The sequence below is a fragment of the Herpailurus yagouaroundi genome, unplaced genomic scaffold (assembly GCF_014898765.1).
Source record: "Herpailurus yagouaroundi ecotype Mexico unplaced genomic scaffold, PumYag 28, whole genome shotgun sequence".
Taxonomy (NCBI): Eukaryota; Metazoa; Chordata; class Mammalia; order Carnivora; family Felidae; genus Herpailurus; species Herpailurus yagouaroundi.
In genome coordinates this window covers 31366291-31389090 of record NW_024412376.1, presented here as the reverse complement: position 1 = coordinate 31389090, position 22800 = coordinate 31366291, and the positions used below count along the sequence as shown (strand labels likewise).

The window sequence follows — 22800 nt, the reverse complement described above, 5'->3', positions numbered from 1 at the left end:
GTTAAAAAAATAAAAATCATCATCTAGTGACCCTTTCGTTTTTTGGAGGAGGAAACTGAAATCTAGAAAGGTTAAGTGATTTGTTTAAGGTTTTAGGGCTAATTAATAGAAAATTTAACAAAAACCAGATCTGATTCCCAATCTTAGAAATTTTTTCTCTTAAAAAATGTTTTTTTCAGCCTATTCCTGAGGAAAGCTAATTGAAAAAGAAATAATAATGTTCATAATTTTCATGCAGCATATCAGTGCTTTCATGCCTTAAAAATTAAGAAAAGTTATCTACCTCTGTGTGGTACAAGATGGTCTTCAACTTCTGTTGTACCTCGAATTACTACCCACTATACTATTTATCCCCGGGATAAAGACAAGCGATGGGAAGGTAAGTAATAATTTCTGTAGAAGAGTCGAGGCTTTTCTAGATACTTTGTATCATTTTGTGGAGAGAAATATTTTTCATGATAGTATAAAATCATCTAATAATATTTCATAGCTTTACCAACACTATCACTTACTGATATTGAGATAAGCAAATATCTGCTAAGTTTATAGTAGTAAATCCCAAAGCCGAAAGTTGGCTTCTAGAAGCTAAAGTAAGATCTACACTGGAAAAGAACCTAACAGAACGTCCAATTAATACAGTAATATACTTAGTATAATTTTCATGCAAAGCAGAGGGGCAATTTCTATAAGTAATGCTTAGTACAGTATAGTATTTGTAACCCAGTATGTGATTTTTATCAGATCATGTTCATCACAGAATTTTCATGTATTTTTTTAAACATTTTTTCCTTCCAGGAGTGAACATGGAGAGGTTTGCGGAAGAAGCAGATGTAGTTATCGTTGGCGCAGGCCCCGCAGGACTCTCTGCAGCAGTCCGTCTAAAGCAGCTGGCTACTAAACATGAAAAGGACATCCGTGTGTGTCTCGTAGAGAAAGCTGCTCAAATAGGAGCTCATACTCTCTCAGGGGCCTGCCTGGATCCACGTGCTTTTGAAGAATTATTCCCAGACTGGAAGGAGAAGGGAGTATGAAAAATTGGTTTTTATACAAAGCATAATCTTTATTCTATCTCTATTTCCAAATTATAGAATATGGAAAACCCTTTTCACATAATTCTACCTCTTAGAGGATTATTATAGATAGGTATTTTTTTAACTTAAAAAGAATGAAAAAAATTGAGTCCTATCAGATTTTGAGGGTATTTCCTAACTTGTTCCATAGGTGTTTATACCATTGTTCTTATTAAAGCTTTCTGTCAATTTCCTGGAACAGTGCAATATGTAAAGCCAAAGAGGATAGTCTAACCAAATGGTCTAAAGAAAGAAATTAATATGGCCTCTCATAACCTAAGCAGAAAAGACACTGGTATGATACGTAGAGAACTGTGTTAGTTTTACTGCTTTCATAATTTGTAGGACCTTGGTTAAAATCTTACACTTTACATGTCTTAGTTTTTTCTTCTATAAGATGGGTTATGTTATATCTGCCAACATTAGAATATTCACTACCTGTGAATATACTTTGTAAAGGTCAAAAATTATAGGATTTCTGTATGGAGTAAATTGAATTCCAAAAATTTCATCTATGTTTTTCTTTCTAAAACACCAAGCTCAGGGCACTGGGGTGACTCACTCAGTCAGTTAAGTGTCTGACTTGGGCTCAGGATGGTGAGTTCAAGCCCCACATCGGCCTGCTATCTGCACAAAGCCCACTTTGGATCCTCTGTTTCCCTCACTGTCTGCCCGTCCCTCGCTCTCGCACACTCTCCTGATCTCTCTCTCAAAAATAAATAAACACTAAAGAAAAGACTTTAAAATAAAAGACCAAGCTCCTTTAAACTAGAAATACTTTAGTTATACCTAATTAACTTCCTTTTTACAATATTGTATCAAAAATAGGTCTCATTGAATTGCTATAGTATCAATTATATTAGAAAAAGATTTTCTAAGCCCAACTGAGCAGATACAATCCATTACATACATGTTAATTGTCTGTATCCAAAGGAAAAATAAAACTTCTCTTCTGTTTTCATCAAGCAGGAAGTTACAACTTGGAGCAAGCACCTAGGCTGACCTCCCACAGAGAGAGGGAGACAGGAAGCCATGTCCAAGATGTCTCCAAGCCCCCCCCAACAAAGACATTTCTGGGATGTAAAACTGGCTTATTTAGGTTCTAAAAAGATTCCTAAACATCTCAAAGAGACAAAGAGGATTTATAGTTCCAAGTTTTCTAAAGGAAATGATGAAAGAAAAGTGAGGAAAGTAGTTCACTTTCCCTTTGACAGTTTTTTTTTTTTTTTTATTTCTATTTATCATTACAAATATGAACTAAAAATTTCCTTCTTTTTCCTTCTTTTGTTTTCAGGCTCCACTTAACACTCCCGTAACAGAAGACAGATTTGGAATTTTAACGGAGAAATACAGAATTCCAGTGCCAATTCTTCCAGGTAAGGTATGATAAATATTTGTAGTATCTTAGAATTCCATACATGGAAGGAACTACATTTCATCTGGTGAAATCCCTTTCTCTTACAGATGAGAAAACTGAGGCCCAGAGATTTGAAGGACTTACCCAAAGTTATATAGCTATCTTGTAGTAAAACAAGAATAGAACCTGGTTCTTTGTCTTTTAGTCTAGAACAATTGAGATAACCTTGTAAGCCACTCAGAATTTTAATTTAGTGTTGTAATGTTTTTATTTTAGTGATTAGAATTTTTGCCAAAATTGTAGAAAATAAATGAAATTATGACCATTAGATAATGTGTATATTTACACAGAAATTATACATTGATTAGAATTTTTTAAATGTTTTATTTATTTTTTGGAAGAGAGAGCACAAGTGGGGAAGGGGCAGAGAGAGAGGGGGACAGAGGACCCGAAGCAGGCTCTGTGCTGACAGAAGTAAGCCCAATATGGGGCTCAAACTCATGAACCGTGAGATCATGACCTGAGCCGAAGTCAGCCACTCAACTAACTGAGCCACCCAGGCACCCCTATATTGATTAGGATTTTTAAGTTAAGCATTTGTGTATTTTATTTAGATATTTTATTCATAAAATGTCAGACTGATAAGCATATATTTGTAGGTCTTCCAATGAATAATCATGGCAATTACATTGTCCGCTTGGGACATTTAGTAAGCTGGATGGGAGAACAAGCAGAGGCCCTTGGTGTTGAAGTATACCCTGGTTATGCTGCTGCTGAGGTTTGTACAGCTTTATTTTGGTTTTAATATTTATAAGAATCTCTTTTCTTTTGAATATAGACCAAGGATAGTACAAATGTAAAGAAATAGATATTTTAGAAAAGCCATGGAATTTCAGAATTGTAAGATTAGAAGGAATCGTGAAAAGATCTAATCCAAAGAGTACTTGAATTCCTTATTTTGTACCTTCATCAAGTGATTGTCTAATTTACAATTGAACACCATCAGGAGTGAAACAATCTCTATCTGATGTTTGGATTGTTGATAATACTCTCTTGTATTGAATAGAAATATATCTTCTGTTTCACACCATGTAGAACAAATCTGTGCCCTCTTCCAAGGACAGTTTTCCAATTATAATTATGCCCTCCTCTCTTCTTCCTCACTTTCACTCTGGTGTTTTTTCTTTCCTAGGTTAAATATTCTCAGTTCTTTCAACCATAATGTTACATAGTTTGAGTTCCTTCAGTATTCCTCAGTGCCCTGAGATTCTTCCCTTTTTATCCTCTTTATAAAGCGGCACCCCAAATGAAAAAACTGCTTCAAGAGAAGAGCTATTGCCTTCTTCGTTCTGGAATCTGTTCTGTTTCTCTCAAAATAACTCTTTTGGCAAACATACCATACTATTGATTCACACTGAGTGTTATTGGGGAAATGATTAAAAATAAAATCCCTTACTGGGGCTCCTGTGTAGCTCAGTTGGTTAAGCCTCTGACTCTTGATTTCTGCTCCAGTCATGATCTCAAAGTTCGTAAGCTCGAGCCCCACGTCAGGCTCTGCGATCACAGTACAGAGCCTGCCTGGGATTCTCTCTCTCCCCCCTCTCTGCTCCTTCCCTACTCACGCTCTCTATCTCTCAAAATAAATAAAAATAGATAGATAGATAAAATAAAATCTCCTATAAACCCAGAAAAATCTGTATAAGTTATAAAAAAAAGTTTTATTTAATGAGCATTAAACCAAGACTGCAATGCATGTCACAGGCAGTCTGCTAGGGAGATTGCCAAAACAGAAAGAAATATCATTCTCTCACATAGCCACACAGATACAATCCATTACATATAGTTTAAGTGTCTTTATCCAGAGGAAAAATAAAATTTCTTGTATCTTTTTGACAAGCAGAAAGTTATAACTTAGAACCAAGCACCTAGCCCAGACTCCCACAGAGACAGTGAAATAGGACACCATTCTCCATGGTGTTCACATTTCAAATATGTCTCCATATTTGGAGAAACACGTTTCTGAGATGCAGATCTGGCAGGAGTCTTAAGTAAGACTTTTAAAAACATTCCTATATCTCAGAGAGACATAGAAAGGGTTTACAGCTAAGTTTTCTAAAGGAAAGAATTGGAAGAATCGGCAGGAGGGGGAGGGGAGTTCTTTTGTTTTCGGCCTCAGGGAAAATTGAAAAAAAAATTTTTTTAAGTTTTTTTATTCAGAGAGAGAAAATGAGCTGGGGAGGGGCAGAGAGAGAAGGGGACAGAGGATCCAAAGCCAGCTCTGTGCTGACAGCAGAGAGCCCGATGCAGGGCTTGAATTCACGAGCGAAGCTGTGAGATCATGACCTGAGCCGAAGTCAGACACTTAACTGACTGAGCCACCCAAGTGCCCCTCAAAAATTTTTTAAATTTGTTTTTACCCTTACAATATGTAAGTCAAATAAAACATGTAAGTCCCTGTATTATAATTGGTGCTATACTAATTTTTGTTTTCCCAGCTCATATATATATGCATTTGGGTTTTTAGACCCAAATGTGGGGTTTTGCATTTTCCTGATTAAAATATTCTTGACTGGGATCAGTGTAAGTCACACTTTGTAGAATCTATGATTTTTACTTTTTGTGAACAGACACACACATATACACATAGTCTCTTACACTTTTCTTCTTTTCCTCAGTCCGTTAAAGATCATCATCAATAGATTAATGATCTGTTTGTTGGGTTTCTTTGTACTCTGAGTCAGACTTCAGTTCTAGTTCAAAGCCACATTCTACAGTTGATTCATTTTTAGGGTAAGAAATGAAATATTTATATGTTTTTCTTTTCATATCCATTGCTGCTAATCCTTGTTTCATCTTGTCACACCTGTGCTTTCTGTGTGATTCTAGTGTACGTTTTGTACTTCCTTTCTCAAGAGCATTTTTCTTCATAGGGGAATCGGAAGCCAAGTAAGGGTTACAGAGGATTGATTGCTATTTCTCATCCTCAGAATTACCCTTTTGCTCCAGAAATAAACTTTGATCACCTTTGGGCTGTCTTGAGCCTCTTTCTGTTTTGTTTTGTGGTTTCATTTTCTTTGGTGTTTTTTGTTTTGTTTTGTTTTGTTTTGTTTTGTTTTGTTTTGTTTTGTTTTGGCGGGGGGAGGGGGTCTTAGCTCATTTGGAACAGAGGCTTTCCTGACACTATTGTCTTCCCACCCACACTGATGGTCTTCATTTGTTACAGGCCCTGATTTCAGGTTCTGTATACGTGTTTTTGATATCTGATCTCTTCAGAGAGCTTTTTGTTTATTGTTACTGGTTTCTTTAGTGACCTCTGTAGTAGCTTACCACTTTTCTTCTTCAAAAAGTTGTGGCATTTCTTTCATTTCCAACTGTTAGAGCTGTGTTCTTTTATACACTAGAAGGGAGTATCTTTAAAACGTGTCTTTTTTTTTGCCTAAATGTTTTAAAGCCTTTATTTCTGTAATCTAGAGAACATGCTCACTTTCTTAAAAATCTAAGACTGTTTATTGTTTCTTTTCAAGGTGGTTGTGAATCCTAGGTGATAACAAAATATGTTTTCATTTTAGGTCCTTTTTCATGAAGATGGTAGTGTAAAGGGGATTGCCACTAACGATGTAGGGATACAAAAGGATGGTGCCCCAAAGGTAAACATCTTAACAGTTATGAGCTTAACAAACTGACAAACAAAACAAAGAAGAGAATCAACTTAAATGCAATAATTTAGTTTTGCTACAGAGTGTATGCTAATAGTGTGTGTTAGAATATGATTAATGTGGAATTTTTCTCTTGTTAAAAAATACAGAAGCATTTTTGAACTAAAAAATGACTTAGACAAGTCGACATAATGTGTTTAAGAATACTTTTTTAAAGAGAAAAACATGACTCATACAAATATAAAACAAACGTGACAGATTTTATTTTACTCATTAATAAATGACAGACTCAGTGAGCAGTTCAAGGAGAATTCAAAAAACATACCCATGTGTAGGTCATCAGTAAACTGCATTGCCACTTCCACAATTTTCATTTCTATGGACGAGAGTCATTTGTATTACTATCAGTCATGTTGATAGAGTCTTTGACATGATTTTAATATCTTTTGGTAAATATTAAACTGATTGCTTTCCTTTCATTCAGATATAATCCTGGTTGGTTTTCAGGTTTTTACAACTTTTATTTTTGAATTTGCAAAGAAAAGCTCTAAGGGGATGGATCCATAAGATTCCCTGGAAAGGACAAGGAAAAAAAACATGTTGCTTTCCTGTAACAATAGGACAAAACACAAATTAACATCTCAGTAAATTAATTTGTCAATTCATATTTATGTGTTTATTGTCTTAATTTCTCAACTAGATCATAAGCTCCATGAGGGCAGAGATCATGGAGGGTTACTCCAGTACCTACCGTATAGTACCAGGTAATATCAGGTCCTCAATAAATATTTGTTAATTTGGAATTTATCCTTCCTTCTGCCATTCTTGAACAGAATTGGGAATCTCGTATTGAGTCTCCCTGCAGATGTTCCTGTTTCTTACTGCTTCCTGCCTAGAAATAAGCAAATGGCAAAGTTTTGGAGTCTTACCTACTTCATTGTTCTTCTAAGGGTTTGACCAGATTCATCAGAATTATATGAGGTCTGGGACTCAGTGTGTCCTGTACTAGGGCCCAAGAAGTTTTTTGTTTTTGTTTTTGTTTTTGTTTTTAATGCTTATTTTTGAGAGTGCAAGGGAGGGGCAGAGAGAGAGACATAGGATTGGAAGCGGGCTCTGCACTCACAGCACCAGTATTGTAAGAATATATATATACGAGGGTGTATGTTTTATAAACATTGTTTTTGATCACAAATAAACTGGAAACAGAGTTAATGGTTATTATGCATTAGCAGAACAGGTGAATAAGCTATGGTATTTCCACATGGACTACTACTATACAGCCTTTGAAAAGAAAAATTTGAACTATACAGTGTCTTGAAAAGATTTTCATGAAGTAGTATTGAGAAAAGATACAGAACAGTTTGTATTATATGATCTCATTTTTTGTAGAATAAATCAAGAATTGAAAAAATTTAAGTGTGTATGTATCTCAGAATATATGTATGTTTATGTATTTGGGTAAAACTGTACATACTAGATTGTTAATATGGTTTATGGATGAAGTATAATAAAAGGAAGCAGACAAGAACAAAATAAAAAGGTACTGAGTGAGAGTACTTATAGGATGTGTATGCAAGTGTTATATACATGTATGCATTATTATGACACTAATAAGTATTGCTCAAGAAAAAAAAGTTACCAGTAAGCATGTGAAAGATGTTCAGAATTTCTAGTAACCAAAGAAATTAATTTATTGTTAAATTAATGAGATAATTCTTACCATTCAGACCGAAAATATTTAGCACCAAGTATATTCATGTAAGAAATGCTTTATAATAGTGAAACACACTGGAACGGTGTGATTGTCCCACTATTGAGAATTGTTTAAAAAATTAGGGGACTCTATTCAAGCATTAAAACTGAATGCTATAGGAGGATGCCTGGGTGGCTCAGTCAGTTAACTTTATCAAGACTCTTGATTTCAGCCTAGGCCATGATCTCACAGTTTGTGGGATCGAACCCCACATCACGCTTTGTGCTGACAGCATAGAGCCTGCTTGGGATTCTTTCTCTCCCTTTCTGTGCCCCTCCCCCTGCTTGCTCTCTCTCTCCATCAAAATAAATAAATAAATAAATAAATATTTTTTAAAAATGAATGCCTTATTTGGTGTATATTGCCTTAGACAAATCACTAATGTGAAAGCAGTTATAAAACAGTTTGTCAGTGTAAAACTACTATCTGTATGAATATCTGCACACACACATACATGCAAGCAAAATGAATAGAGAAATATCAGAAAAGATATACTTCATTAGAGACTTTCCTGATTATTCTGTATTCCTTTATTAAGTAACTTTATTGAGTATCTACATCATGGTAGGTGTTAAGTGCAAAATATATAGAGCAAAAAAGAAGTAAAGACTTTAATTGTAGCTCTTTTTCTACTTGGAAAAAAATTTCAGTTTTATAATATACATTGAACAATAGAGGACAAGTATAATTAAAGTGAAAAACAAGTAGCTAAAGAGTATATTTGGTATGATTGTGTTAGAAGGATATAAATAGGCTCTGTATAATTTTTTATTCATGGAATTTTCTGGGATGATTCACAAGAAAACTATTAATAGTGTTTTTTGCTTCAGCTGATGAGACTGGAAAATTGAGCAGGGGGAAATGGCTTTGCACTTTTCACTTTATTTTCACTTGGAGAGAATTTTTTTAGCAGGAGCATGCTTTATTTCATTTTTAATTCTTATGCATTCATTCAGGTACTTTGGAAGTTATAAAGAAAAATACAACAGAGACACAGGATATATTATAACATTTTAAATTAGATTCCACTTACAGCAGTACCTAGTTTTATTTCTAGGGTTATGTATTTGTACTGTTTCTTCCATACCTGAATCATGGTTCAATTCAAAACTGACCAGACAACTGATGAATGGATGAAGAAATTGTGGTTTATATATAATGGAATACTACTTGGCAATGAGAAAGAATGAAATATGGCCCTTTGTAGCAACGTGGATGCAACTGGAGAGTTGTTACGCTGAGTGAAATAAGTCATACAGAGAAAGACAGATACCATATGTTTTCACACTTATGTGGATCCTGAGAAACTTAACAGAAGACCATGGGGGAGGGGAAGGAAAAAAAAAAAAAAAGGTTAGAGAGGGAGGAAGCCAAAACCTAAGAGACTCTTAAAAACTGAGAACAAACTGAGGTTTCATGGGGGGTGGGAGGGAGGGGAGGGGAGGTGATGGGTATTGAGGAGGGCACCTGTTGGGATGAGTGCTGGGTGTTGTATGGAAACCAATTTGACGATAAATTTCATATTAAAAAAAAACTGACTAGAATGTGAATATTTTTTAAATTGTCAAATGTTGCAATTTAACGTTTTTGTTTTTTAGACAACATTTGAGCGAGGACTAGAACTACATGCCAAAGTTACAATTTTTGCAGAGGGTTGCCATGGACATCTAGCCAAGCAACTATATAAGAAGTTTGATTTGAGAGCCAACTGTGATCCCCAAACCTATGGAATTGGACTCAAGGAGGTATCCTGATTTGTTTTTTGTAATTTTCATTTTGAAATATGGAATTTAAACTTGTTTGTATTGTTATGTAGTTTATAACATTGATATAATTTTATAGTTGTTATATTTTTCCTTGACTTGAGATGTTCATTATGACTAAAAAGATTTCAGATATTTTTTAAGGGGCTAGAAAGCACTGCTAATCAAATTCCATTATTATCTAAATTGTATCTACATGTAATTGTTTTATCAAATGTTGCTTGAAGGGTGCCTGGGTGGCTCATTCGGTTAAGGATCTGACTGTTTCAGCTCAGGTCATGATCTCATAGTTCATGGAATCGAGCCCTGCATCGGGCTCTCCACTGACAGCCTAGAGCCTGCTTGAGATTCTCTCTCTGCCCCTTCCCTGCTTGTATTCTCTCTCTCAAAATAAATAACTAAATAAACTTTTTTTAAAAAATGTTGTTTGAAATCAAAGTCTTGAACTTAAATATTTTTTTTAAGTTTATTTATTTGGGGCGAGAGAGGGACCGAATGGGGGAGGGGCAAAGAGAGAAAGAATCCCAAAGCAGGCTTCACACTGTCAGTGCAGAGCCCAGCGTGGGGCTCGGACTCATAAACTGTGAGATCATGACGTGAGCCAAAATCAAGAGTCAGATGCTCAACCAACTGACCCACCCAGGCACCCCAAAAATACTTGTAGTATTAATTTTTTTCATTATAATGCCATCTGCCCTAATAAGATTTGACCTGATACCCATATGCTGTTTGTAGGGTGACCGCATCTTACAAGAATTGTTTCTTCAAAATTGCACTGTGAAGATAATTTAGTTTATGAAATATATACTCAGCCATAGTATATTGATTTGAAACCTAAAATTTAATTAGGTTAAGTATTGTATATATTCTCAGTTTATCCGATCTCTGTTTTCCCAAACCTTGTGCTTATTAGAGTGTAAAAGATTAATTATAACCCTTTTGTTTAATTTTTTTTAGGGTAAAGCTCAGAAAGTTTCAAATTCCATATATAACTAGATTTATTGTGAGTAAAGGCTTAATTGTTTTGGTAGGTTGCAGATAGCACGTAACGTTATCTGATTTTTAAATAATATTTCAGATGGAAATTGTTTAAAATTAAAACTAACCATTCTGAAAATAGATGAGCAATTTTTTTCATTTGGGGGGGTAGTGCAGGAAAGCATAAACTATATTATTGAAGAATAACATATGTAAAGCAACAGGTCTTAAGTGTATAGCTCAAGTAATTCTTGTAAGGTGAACACACCCATGTAACCACCAGCCAGATCAAGATGCAGAACATTACCAGCACCCCAGAAGTTTTCCTCATCTCTTCAGGGTGTTTCCTATAGACTTCATAACTTTTCTGACCTGTTTCCTTTAGTCCGGTTTATCATGCTGCAGTTTGATATAATTTTCTTTGATATGCGAAGTACTTTTTTTGTGTTTCTCAGTGTATTACTTTTTTTGTGTATTACAGTCTTTGACTTGAAACTTTCATAACTAAGACATAAAACTTGGCAAGTTATATATATTGTGGTGATAGAAAATATTTAATACTCTAGGGCTTTTTTTTTTTAAGTTATGGATTATTGATGAAAAGAAGTGGAAACCTGGAAGAGTAGATCACACTGTTGGTTGGCCCTTGGACAGACATACTTATGGAGGCTCTTTCCTCTACCATTTAAATGAAGGTGAACCTCTGGTAGCTCTTGGTTTTGTGGTAAGTTACATGCCCAATATGGAAAATTCTGTTAGAGTCATTGGATCATCAGTGTTATGATATCTGCAGCATATAAAATGCTTTTTACTTTAAAAAAAAAAATGCTTTTCATTTAAAGGTCCCTTTCTAACTTTGTCAGTCTGTAAAGTGCTTGTGGCTATTATTGGCATTAGTCTATAGCTTTTTAAACACTATAAATATACTTTATGTATACTTTAGGAATCATAGCTACTAAATGCCCAATACTATGCTAGATGCTTCACTGAGAATTCTAAGTTTCATAATAATCCTAAGAAGTAGGTGTGTCCTTATTTTACTGACAGGACACTGAAGTCCAAACAAGTTAAACAACTTTCTCAAATACACCCATTAAATGACAAGAGGCAGGATTCACACCTGAGTCTGTGTGACTTCAAAGCCCATTTTCCACTTAGGCATGCTGTCACTAAAAATGAAAGCAGCACTGGGTTTGAATCTATAACTTTTATCTATTTATTTTATTTTTTCAATATATGAAATTTATTGTCAAATTGGTTTCCATAGAACACCCAGTGCTCATCCCAAAAGGTGCCCTCCTCAATACCCATCACCCACCCTCCCCTCCCTCCCACCCCCCATCAACCCTCAGTTTGTTCTCAGTTTTTAACAGTCTCTTATGCTTTGGCTCTCTCCCACTCTAACCTCTTTTGTTGTTTTTTTTTTTTTCCTTCCCCTCCCCCATGGTCTTCTGTTAAGTTTCTCAGGATCCACGTAAGAGTGAAAACATATGGTATCTGTCTTTCTCTGTATGGCTTATTTCACTTAGCATCACACTCTCCAGTTCCATCCACGTTGCTACAAAGGGCCATATTTCATTCTTTCTCATTGCCACGTAGTACTCCATTGTGTATATAAACTACAGTTTCTTTATCAATTCGTCAGTTGATGGACATTTCAGGTCTTTCCATAATTTGGCTATTGTTGAGAGTGCTGCTATAAACATTGGGAAACAAGTGCCCCTATACATCAGCACTCCTGTATCCCTTGGGTAAATTCCTAGCAGTGCTATTGCTGGGTCATAGGGTAGGTCTATTTTTAATTTTTTGAGGAACCTCCACACTGTTTTCCAGAGTGGCTGCACCAGTTTGCATTTCCACCAACAGTGCAAGAGGGTTCCCGTTTCTCCACATCCTTTCCAGCATCTATAGTCTCCTGATTTGTTCATTTTGGCCACTCTGACTGGCGTGAGGTGATATCTGAGTGTGGTTTTGATTTGTATTTCCCTGATGAGGAGCGACGTTGGGCATCTTTTCATGTGCCTGTTGGCCATCCGGATGTCTTCTTTAGAGAAGTGTCTATTCATGTTTTCTGCCCATTTCTTCACTGGGTTGTTTTCCGGGTGTGGAGTTTGGTGAGCTCTTTATAGATTTTGGATACTAGCCCTTTGTCCGATATGTCATTTGCAAATATCTTTTCCCATTCCGTTGGTTGCCTTTTAGTTTTGTTGGTTGTTTCCTTTGCTGTGCAGAAGCTTTTTATCTTCATAAGGTCCCAGTAGTTCATTTTTACTTTTAATTCCCTTGCCTTTGGGGATGTGTCAAGTAAGAAATTGCTATGACTGAGGTCAGAGAGGTCTTTTCCTGCTTTCTCCTCTAGGGTTTTGATGGTTTCCTGTCTCACATTCAGGTCCTTAATCCATTTTGAGTTTATTTTTGTGAATGGTGTGAGTAAGTGTGAATGGTCTAGTTTCAATCTTCTGCATGTTGCTGTCCAGTTCTCCCAGCACCATTTGTTAAAGAGACTGTCTTTTTTCCATTGGATGTTCTTTCCTGCTTTGTCAAAGATGAGTTGGCCATACATTTGTGTGTCTAGTTCTGGGGTTTCTATTCTATTCCATTGGTCTATGTGTCTGTTTTTGTGCCAATACCATGCTGTCTTGATGATGACAGCTTTGTAGTAGAGGCTAAAGTCTGGGATTGTGATGCCTCCTGCTTTGGTCTTCTTCAAAATTACTTTGGCTATTCGGGGTCTTTTGTGGTTCCATACAAATTTTAGGATTGCTTGTTCTAGCTTCAAGAAGAATGCTGGTGCAATTTTGATTGGGATTGCATTGAATGTGTAGATAGCTTTGGGTAGTATTGACATTTTAATAATATTTATTCTTCCAATCCATGAGCACAGAATGTTTTTCCATTTCTTTATATCTTCTTCAATTTCCTTCATAAGCTTTCTATAGTTTTCAGCATACAGATATTTTACATCTTTGGTTAGATTTATCCCTAGGTATTTTATGCTTCTTGGTGCAATTGTGAATGGGATCAGTTTCTTTATTTGTCTTTCTGTTGCTTCATTATTAGTGTATAAGAATGCAACTGATTTCTGTACATTGATTTTGTATCCTGCAACTTTGCTAAATTCATGTATCAGTTCTAGCAGACTTCTGGTGGAGTCTATCGGATTTTCCATGTATAATATCATGTCATCCTCTTCCGTGGACCTCTCCTCTATGCTTGGCTCCAGAGAATCCATTCTGCTAGTCTTCTGGCGATTTTCTGGGTTATTTAGGCAGGTGTAGGTGGAATCTAAGTGATCAGCAGGACGCGGTGAGCCCAGCGTCCTCTTACGCCGCCATCTTCCCCTCAAAAAAATCTGTATCTTTTAAATGTAAGCATTTTCTCCCTTTTGGCCACTTATGTCTTTGCAGTAAATTACATCTTGAACCTTGCAAGGAATGGAAAAAATAAAGTTACTGCGCCTTGCAGTTGATCGCAACTTTATAATTTAATGTCATAATTAGACTTGTATGTGATACATTAAATTTTTGCATTATTGGTGTTTTTTGACAGATAGCCAAGTATTCAGTATATCATTTTTGTATAGTTATTCCAGTGACTTAATTTTTTGAGAGCAAAAAAGTTTTGGGTATTAATTTTAGCGTTTTGATAATGCCTTGTAAAATGTAGCCTCTAATATTTCTTGTCTTCTTTTTGTCTAAGTATGATTACATTCTGTTTCTTCATTTGTGCCTTAGTAGCACCACATATAGTTTATTAGTTTATTACCAGAGAGGGTATTGATACATGAAAAATAATTACAGCTCCTTTCGTAGAAACATAATGTTAGCCACTTACCTACAAATACTTTTCTAATTTGAACTTTTATTTACAGAGCACAAAGATTTATTAACACGGTCTACATTTTTAAAGTTTGGCCAAATACAAACACATGGTATCCTTTTGTTTACCCTTTCTTTTCCAAACAGATTTTATTCAGTTAGGTTTGAGTTACTGCCTATAGTTCTCCAGGTATTATTGAGCACAAGAAACTTAATGCTTTCTCATAAATATTGCTCACACTTTAGTTTGATATAATTTGAAATAAAAATTTCTAAGTATATAAATTTACTAAATTTAAATATAAAAATTTTAAGGTTGGTCTAGACTACCAGAATCCGTATCTGAGCCCATTTAGAGAGTTCCAGAGGTGGAAACACCATCCCAGCATTCGGCCGACATTGGAAGGTGGAAAAAGAATTGCATATGGAGCCAGAGCTCTGAATGAAGGTGGCTTTCAGGTAACAAATTTTTTTATTTATTTCTGTATTATAAAGTAAACATTGAAAATATAATGTAACAAATTTAGATAAAGAATAGAAAATTATAGAAAGAAACTTTTAAGCAGAGCATCTAGTGTTTATAAAACTGTGTCACACCATAGTTTAAATTACACTGTGAGTTTAGTTTTAAGAATATATTGATTTCTTGAGATAAATTTATAGGCTTCTTGTTGGTTGCTTGGTTTTTAACCTGAAAATTAAAACTATATGATCCAAGATATTTTCCATTACTCCTTAGCAGCAAGGAAACAAAGACAGATTTAGTTTTCCACAAAGGTAATTAATTAATCCCAACTACCTAGTAACAGTCATGCCTTTTAGGTGGCCTCTGTCAAGCTTTTACCCTGAATTGTTCTATTTTAGTATATGTTCAAAATAAATCTTACCAAATGCAGTTAATGTATTAATTATATATAAACAATGAAATAAGCAGTAATAAAAGCTGTTAGTACTATTGTAAAAATATTAAACATGTAAGATGATCTTAAAAATTAGCTCTAAAATCTATACCAAGTGATTTGAAGCAAGTTACATATCTTCTCTGCCTTTGTGGGATCATGTGTAAAATGAAGATGATCCCTTCTGTCTCTAATATTCTAGGAATCTAGAACTATCTTAGAGATTGGACATTTTTTTTTTTAATTCTGTTGTAAAAGTAACAGATAATAGAAAATGGGGGGAGGGGCGCCTGGGTGGCTCAGTTGGTTGAGCATCCAACTGGGCTCAGGTCATGATCTCATGGTTCGGGAGTTTGATCCCTGTGTCGGGCTCTGTCTGACAGCTCAGAACCTGGAGCCTGCTTCAGATTCTGTGTCTCCCTCTCTCTCTGCTCCTTCCCTGCTCCCCCTCTGTCTCTCTCTCTCTCTCTCAAAAATAAATAAATATAAAAAAATTTTTAAAAAAAGAAAATGGGGGATGAGTAACTTAACCTTTAAAATGAAGTTCTAGGGGCGCCTGGGTGGCTCAGTTGGTTGAGCGTCCGACTTCGGCTCAGGTCACGATCTCACGGTCCGTGAGTTCGAGCCCCGCATCAGGCTCTGGGCTGATGGCTCAGAGCCTGGAGCCTGCTTCCGATTCTGTATGTCCTTCTCTCTCTGCCCCTCCCCCATTCATGCTCTGTCTCTTTCTGTCTCAAAAATAAAAAAAATAAAAAAAATAAGTTAAAAAAATAAATAAAATGAAGTTCTAAATAATTTGTTACTGTAACAATAATTCATAAAGTCCAGTAAAATCAGAGCTAAATTATAAATATAATCATTAGAATCTTAAAATAACAGTGTCCCTGTTGCTATGGAATTATTCTCATGAATAATTTTGTTTCTAGAGTAGTAATTCATTTGCAACAAATATTTATTAAGTTGTATTACTATGTTCAAGCCCATTCAGCTCTTTTGCATATTGTCCATAATACCTGTCAATTTAATTCTACTCATTTTTATAGTATGAAGTTTCCAGTATATTTAATAGGACATCATCAGATTTGTATTTAAAAACATATGGCCTTGTGTATTTCAGCCTCTCAGATTATTTTTTTTAGATTGGCGAGAAGAGTTGACCACACACACACACACATACATTTTACTTAAATTTTCTGATTTAATTAAAGATTCAGAAACTTTTCCAGTAAAATTTTAAAGAACCTTAAGAAGCAATAATTTGGAAAATTCAATTTTGTTTATTTTGAGCTAACAAATATGATAAGATTTCCCTACCCCCCTTTTTTTTTTAATCATACTTATTTTATAACTGGAAGTTTGTACCTTTTAATCCACTTCACATATTTTGCCCTCCCCTCACTTGCCTCCCCTCTGGCAATCACCAGTTTGTTCTCTTTATAAATGAGGTAGTTTCTGTGTACATGACTTTTTATTTCTCTTTTTTTTTAGTCTGTACTAAAACTTACCTTTTCTGGAGAGTTTCCAACCTTGTGGTTTCATGTCCCAGCATACAGCCTTTCCCAGTGCAACTTTTCCTGTCCATAGTTCCTTGACCAGATACCTAGCTGCCAGTAACACTGCCCATACAGTGTAAGATCCTCACAGGATTTAAAAATCCATTTTGCTTGGGGCACCTGGGTGGCTCTGTCAGTTAAGCTTCTGACTTCAGCTCAGGTCATGATCTCACAGTTCATGGGTTCAGGCCCTACGTCAGGCTCTGCACTGACAGTTCAGAGCCTGGAGCCTGCTTCGGATTCTCTCTCTCTCTCTCTCTCTCTCTCTCTCTCTCTCTCTCTCTCTCCCCCCCCCTCTCTGCTCCTCCCCCATTTGTGCTCTTTCTCTCTCAAAACTAAACATTTTTTAAAAATTAAAAAAATAAAAATCATTTTGCTTGGACCATAAGATTTTTATTCTTCGCACTTAAGCACCATTTTGGAAGAACTGGCACTAACAATCCATGCCCTTTTATAAACTTCACACAGTCTTCTGGTTCTTAAATCAAACTTAGTGTTGGCAAGGCCAAAGTCCTATTTAAGAAAAGTGTCATTATCCAAATTACTGTTAATCTCTTTTCAGCTAGTAATATTCAGCTAGTAATATCCTTTCCCCCTCTTGTCTATTTTGTGATCCTGATTTCAGGCTCTTTTATCTAGGTGGTTCTGATAATTGAATTCGGTCTGAGAACTATAATCATAAATTCGTTCCCTACATGTACTGTGAAAGGATCTGAACCCTGATCTGTCTTATACCAGCATTCCCTCTGCCCTCCAGCTTCTCTTCTCACCACCTCTCCCTCATAGTGAGAATTCTGTAATTGATAGTAGCTGTGGCCACGGATCTTGCAGCTGATGGCACTGGTTTCCCTGTTTATCCTTCTCCCTCTGTGTCCCTTTTGGCACCATCAGCCAAACTCTTACCACCCACCACTTTCTCAACACAGGCTTGTGGCTTACTTTAGGAAGCCCTTAAAGAAGAAAAAATATAGAAGGAGGAAACTCTGCACTGGTCCTCTCTTCTTTCATTTTCAAACTATAGTTAGAATACATTTTCTCATGCAATCTAATTTAGCCACTACATTGTAGGGTATATATAAGCTTTACTGGGTAACCCAAATAACAGCACTACCTTTTATTACATTGTTTTTCATGAAAAGTATATACTAAGGCCCAGACAACTGTCTTAAAATTTGGTGGTGGGGGGAGCGCCTGGGTGGTTCAGTTGGTTAAGTGTCCGACTTGATTTCAGCTCAGGTCATGATCTCACGGTCTGTGAGACTGAGCCCTGCGTCAGGATCCATGCTGACAGTGCAGATCCTGCTTGAGATTCTCTGTCCTTCTGTCTCTGCCCCTCTCCCCAACTTGTGCTCTCACTCTCTCAAAAAAATAAACTTTATAAATAAGTAAATAAATAAATAAATAAATAAAATTTATTTTGGAAATTCAACTTATTCTTAATTAAAATATATCTTTAAAGTAGTAGCTAATTGTCATGATACCATGATCAGAACCTAAGTTTCCATCTCTAGATATCAAAGTAAAATAAAACAGGGATATAGAGTTAACATCCTTTGTAAATCATGTTACCAAGAATGTATGTAAAAGCAGATTACAGTTTCTATAATAGTTGTTTAAGTTTACAGAGTATTTTTAGATGTGGATATGTAAAAATAAAAATGTATGTTAATTTCTGGTTGTAAATCTGTCTCATGTAGGTTAGTCAGGCGGCAGAAGAGGAAGAAGTCCTAGAATAGTAGTAATAGTCTAACCCTCATTCTTAAAAAGGAGCGGGGGGGGAAACTGCCCTTATTCTGATTTTTTCCTTCAAATTTTTCCCTATAGCTTTAGAAGACTTTAAGAGAATATAATTTGTAATATTGTTCTGCTTGTTTAATTTGAACTAAAAATGCACTTTGAATGTTTCTTTCCTTCAGTCTATACCAAAGCTCACCTTTCCTGGTGGTTTACTAATTGGTTGTAGCCCTGGTTTCATGAATGTTCCCAAGATCAAAGGTTCCCACACAGCAATGAAAAGTGGAATTTTGGCAGCAGAATCTATTTTTAATCAACTAACTGGTGAAAATCTCCAATCAAAGACAATAGGTAAGAAATTCCTATTTAAAGCATAGAAAATTGTCAAGGTCTTCATTGAGATATTAAAAAGAATCTTTTTAGACATACACTTAGTATACAGATAAAGAATGAATATAAATACAATTAAAAATCTTGAGGTCTTTTTTATGCATATTTCAACCGATATTTAAAAGATATATATTGTATCTGTCCCTTTACACAAAGCACTCAAATGTGTGCTGTGTGAAGAAAACTAACCTCAGTAATTAGATTTTTCCAGCAATGTTGTGTTTTATTCAGATCAAAAGTAGAATAGTACCAATGATATCTCACCTACTTAGAAATGATTTCAAGTTTGGGGTGCCTCACTGGCTCAGTTGGTACAGCATGCTGTTCTTGATCTCGAGGTTGTGAGTGCAGAGATTGGTCAAATAAACTTAAAAATTTTTTTTCTTAATTTAAAAGAAGAAATGATTTCAAGTTCGACAGTACTGCATTCTGTTTCATGTATGTAATATACACACTAAGATACCTCACAAATACTGAAGTGTCTTCAATCTGAAAACAGAGCAGCTTTGCACACTGCAGAACCCAGGAGCACCTTTTCCTTTGCAGGCTTTGCCTTCTGCGGTGGTGGAGAGGAAGAGTGAACACTGAAACCTCTGTAAACCCTTAATCTATGAAGACCCTTTAATAGTTCTCAATTTTTCTCAAAATAAAAGCCTCAGCTTTCTTACTCTTCTGATTTCATCTCTTTTTACTCTCCATTCCAGCCACACTGGCGTCTTTACTATTCCTGAAACATGCCAAGCATGTTCCCATCTCATGGTCTTTACTCATGGCTAACTCCCTCTCTGCCTTCACCTTTGCTCAAATGTCAAACGTAGGGGCGCCTGGGTGGCGCAGTCGGTTAAGCGTCCGACTTCAGGCAGGTCACGATCTCGCGCTCGGTGAGTTCGAGCCCCGCATCATGCTCTGGGCTGATGGCTCAGAGCCTGGAGCCTGTTTCCGATTCTGTGTCTCCCTCTCTCTCTGCCCCTCCCCCGTTCATGCTCTGTCTCTCTCTGTCCCAAAAATAAATAAACGTTGAAAAAAAAAAATTAAAAAAAAAAAAAGAAACAAATGTCAAACGCGCATTCATGGTGGCCTTACATTCACCATACCAGTTAATTTGCAACACACACAGAGCACTCCCAACACCGCCCCTCCACACACACACACACACACACACACCCACACCCGTGTTTTTTATATAGTATTCTCCCCCTTTTGGGAAGATACTTATGTATCAACTTTATCTCCTGCCTCTTGCAGAGAATGCTTCAGCAGAGCAGGGACTTTGTTCATTATGAATCCCAAATACTTGGCATATAGTAGCAACTCAACGGATATTTGATAAATAAACCTTATTCCTTAGAATTCCAAATAACAAGTGTTCCTTCAAGTAGAGGTATGAAACCTGATTATGCCTTCAAGTATCTTTGTAGAATTGGAGGTCTAGGATGTGGAAGAGGAAGGAGATAGATAGAACATAGAAAAGGCAAGAAGCTACTTCAAGGAGAACAGAATAGGTAAGGAGTGTAATTGTTGAGCAGTGGAACCTTTTTCCTAATTTTCTTGCCAAGTTATCTTTCCTTATTGGGACCACCAGCCATACTTTCACCTTCTTGACACACAGTACCAGCACATAGATGATACTGAAGCAAGTAGATCACCAAAGACTAGGTTGAGGATGACAGCCTGAGGGAGAGGGAATGGAGCCAGAAGAGGCAACATTGTGACTGGACGTGTATAGTCACTATGGAGTTTGTGACAGTTAAGAACCAGTTAAATGCATGCAGCAAGTTTTAGGTATTGTTACAATTTCCTAGGGCTGCCACAATAAAGTACCACAAACCAGGCTGCTTAAAACAACGGGAATTTATTCTGAGTTCTCTAGGCATTGATGGGACCTTACTCTGCTGCCTCTAGTCTTCTCACCCCTCCCAGCTTTCTGATCGGTCCAGACATTCCTTGGCTTGTGGCAGAATAACTCTGATCTCTGCCTCCATCTTCACCTCTCTTCCATGTGCATAAGGACACCAGTCGATGGATGAAGGACCCACTCTATTCCAATATGACCTCAACTAATTACATCTGCAGTGACCTTATTCTGACCCATCCTGAGATCCTGGGGGTTAGGACTTCCAAATCACCTTTTTTTTGGGGGGGGGCGACACAATTCAACTTGTAAGAGGTGTAAGTGTTTCATTTAATCAGTTATAAAATGCCTCACTTTTATAGTAGCATGAACTTTGTAAGTAACCATTTCAGGTTCATTCAGTTTTGAAATGGATTTTCTGTGCTACTAGTTTAAGAAATCAAATGTCTTACTGCCTGTTAACAACATATATCAAATGGTTATCTTTTTTGGAAGATGCCAACATTTACACAGGAAAGATTCTTCAGATGTGGTCTCACATGACCACCTGTTTAAATTTACTTAAGATTCACTCATCAAATATTTCAGCAGCAAAATACCTTCATGATAAAGTATTTTATACTCCTTGAGGTGATTTGACACTTAACACTTCACGTTTTTAATAAAAGGACTCCATGTAACTGAGTATGAGGACAATTTGAAGAAATCATGGGTGTGGAAAGAGCTATATTCTGTTAGAAATATAAGACCATCCTGCCATGGAATACTGGGTGTATATGGAGGGATGATTTACACTGGAATCTTTTACTGGATACTTAGAGGAATGGAGCCATGGACTCTAAAACATAAAGGTAATTCCAACATACTTGAGTATGAGTATTAAAATCATTAGCTGCTCATGAATGGGGGGGCACCTAGTTGGCTCATTTGGTAGAGCATGTGACTCTTGATCTTGGGGTCATGAGTTCTAGCCCCATGATGGGGGTAGAGCTTACCTTTAAAAAAAATTTTTTTAACCTCATGAATGTAATCCATTAAGTAGTAGAGAAAGTAAATTTAACGTTTTGAACTTGTCTTAGTAGAGAAATAATGAACTCAGTATTTTTAATAGTGTATTGTTACCATAAGAGGGTTAAAGTTTTATTTCTTTGGTAGGGTATTTTCAAGTTTTCATAAAAATGTTTGATAAAGTACTTTTATATTAGTGTTTTATTTTTATTAAACATCTTTCTCAAAATGGTTTAAGGTTCTGACTCTGATCAGCTCAAGCCAGCCAAGGACTGCACACCTATTGAGTATCCAAAACCTGATGGACAGATCAGCTTTGACCTTTTGTCATCTGTGGCCCTAAGTGGTACTAATCATGAACATGACCAGCCAGCACATTTAACCTTAAAGGATGACAGTATTCCTGTAAACAAAAATCTGTCAATATATGATGGACCAGAACAGCGATTTTGCCCTGCAGGTCAGTAATGTGATTTCCATCCATTCCTAAAACACAAATATTTGTTTTAACCATGTTGGTAATAGACTTCCATTACCATTGGAAGTCTACCATTTTCACTGCATGGAAATTGTAAATGACCCCCTACATACAGCTTCCTTTAGAAAGCTCATTTTTATGGTTCTTAGTCTATCAGTGCTGAAATAATAGGGATTTTTTGGTAAGCCTAATTCAGATGACAGTTGTCAAAAAAAGTTTTCCCTATCCTCAGACCAAGATAAGGATTATGGAACATCAAAGAGTACCTCTTTCCATGTTCACAGGACTTAAAATCATTTCTGTCATGGCTGCTCCTACACACACATACACAGTATATATACTAAAATACTAGGGTATAGCCACATTCAGCTCAAAGAAATGGCCCCAGACATTAAATTCATCATGAATACTGTATCCTTTAGTGTGAACTTTCAATGAGAAATGTAATAGGAATTGGGTCTCAAATGATATGGTAGAATAGTATGTAGATA

At 36.1% G+C, this 22800-nt stretch overlaps 1 protein-coding gene across 1 annotated transcript in view; it reads left to right on the top strand.

The window, feature by feature from the left end:
• ETFDH (electron transfer flavoprotein dehydrogenase) overlaps positions 1-22800 on the top strand; it is a 33929-nt gene that overhangs the window by 8365 nt on the left and 2764 nt on the right. The window contains exons 2-12 of the mRNA XM_040471545.1: positions 239-379; positions 796-1025; positions 2365-2446; positions 3087-3205; positions 5997-6074; positions 9435-9581; positions 11161-11301; positions 14711-14854; positions 18764-18932; positions 21492-21674; positions 22070-22291. Coding sequence (XP_040327479.1) covers positions 239-379; positions 796-1025; positions 2365-2446; positions 3087-3205; positions 5997-6074; positions 9435-9581; positions 11161-11301; positions 14711-14854; positions 18764-18932; positions 21492-21674; positions 22070-22291 — 1656 coding nt within the window. The remainder of the gene's footprint in view (positions 1-238; positions 380-795; positions 1026-2364; positions 2447-3086; positions 3206-5996; positions 6075-9434; positions 9582-11160; positions 11302-14710; positions 14855-18763; positions 18933-21491; positions 21675-22069; positions 22292-22800) is intronic.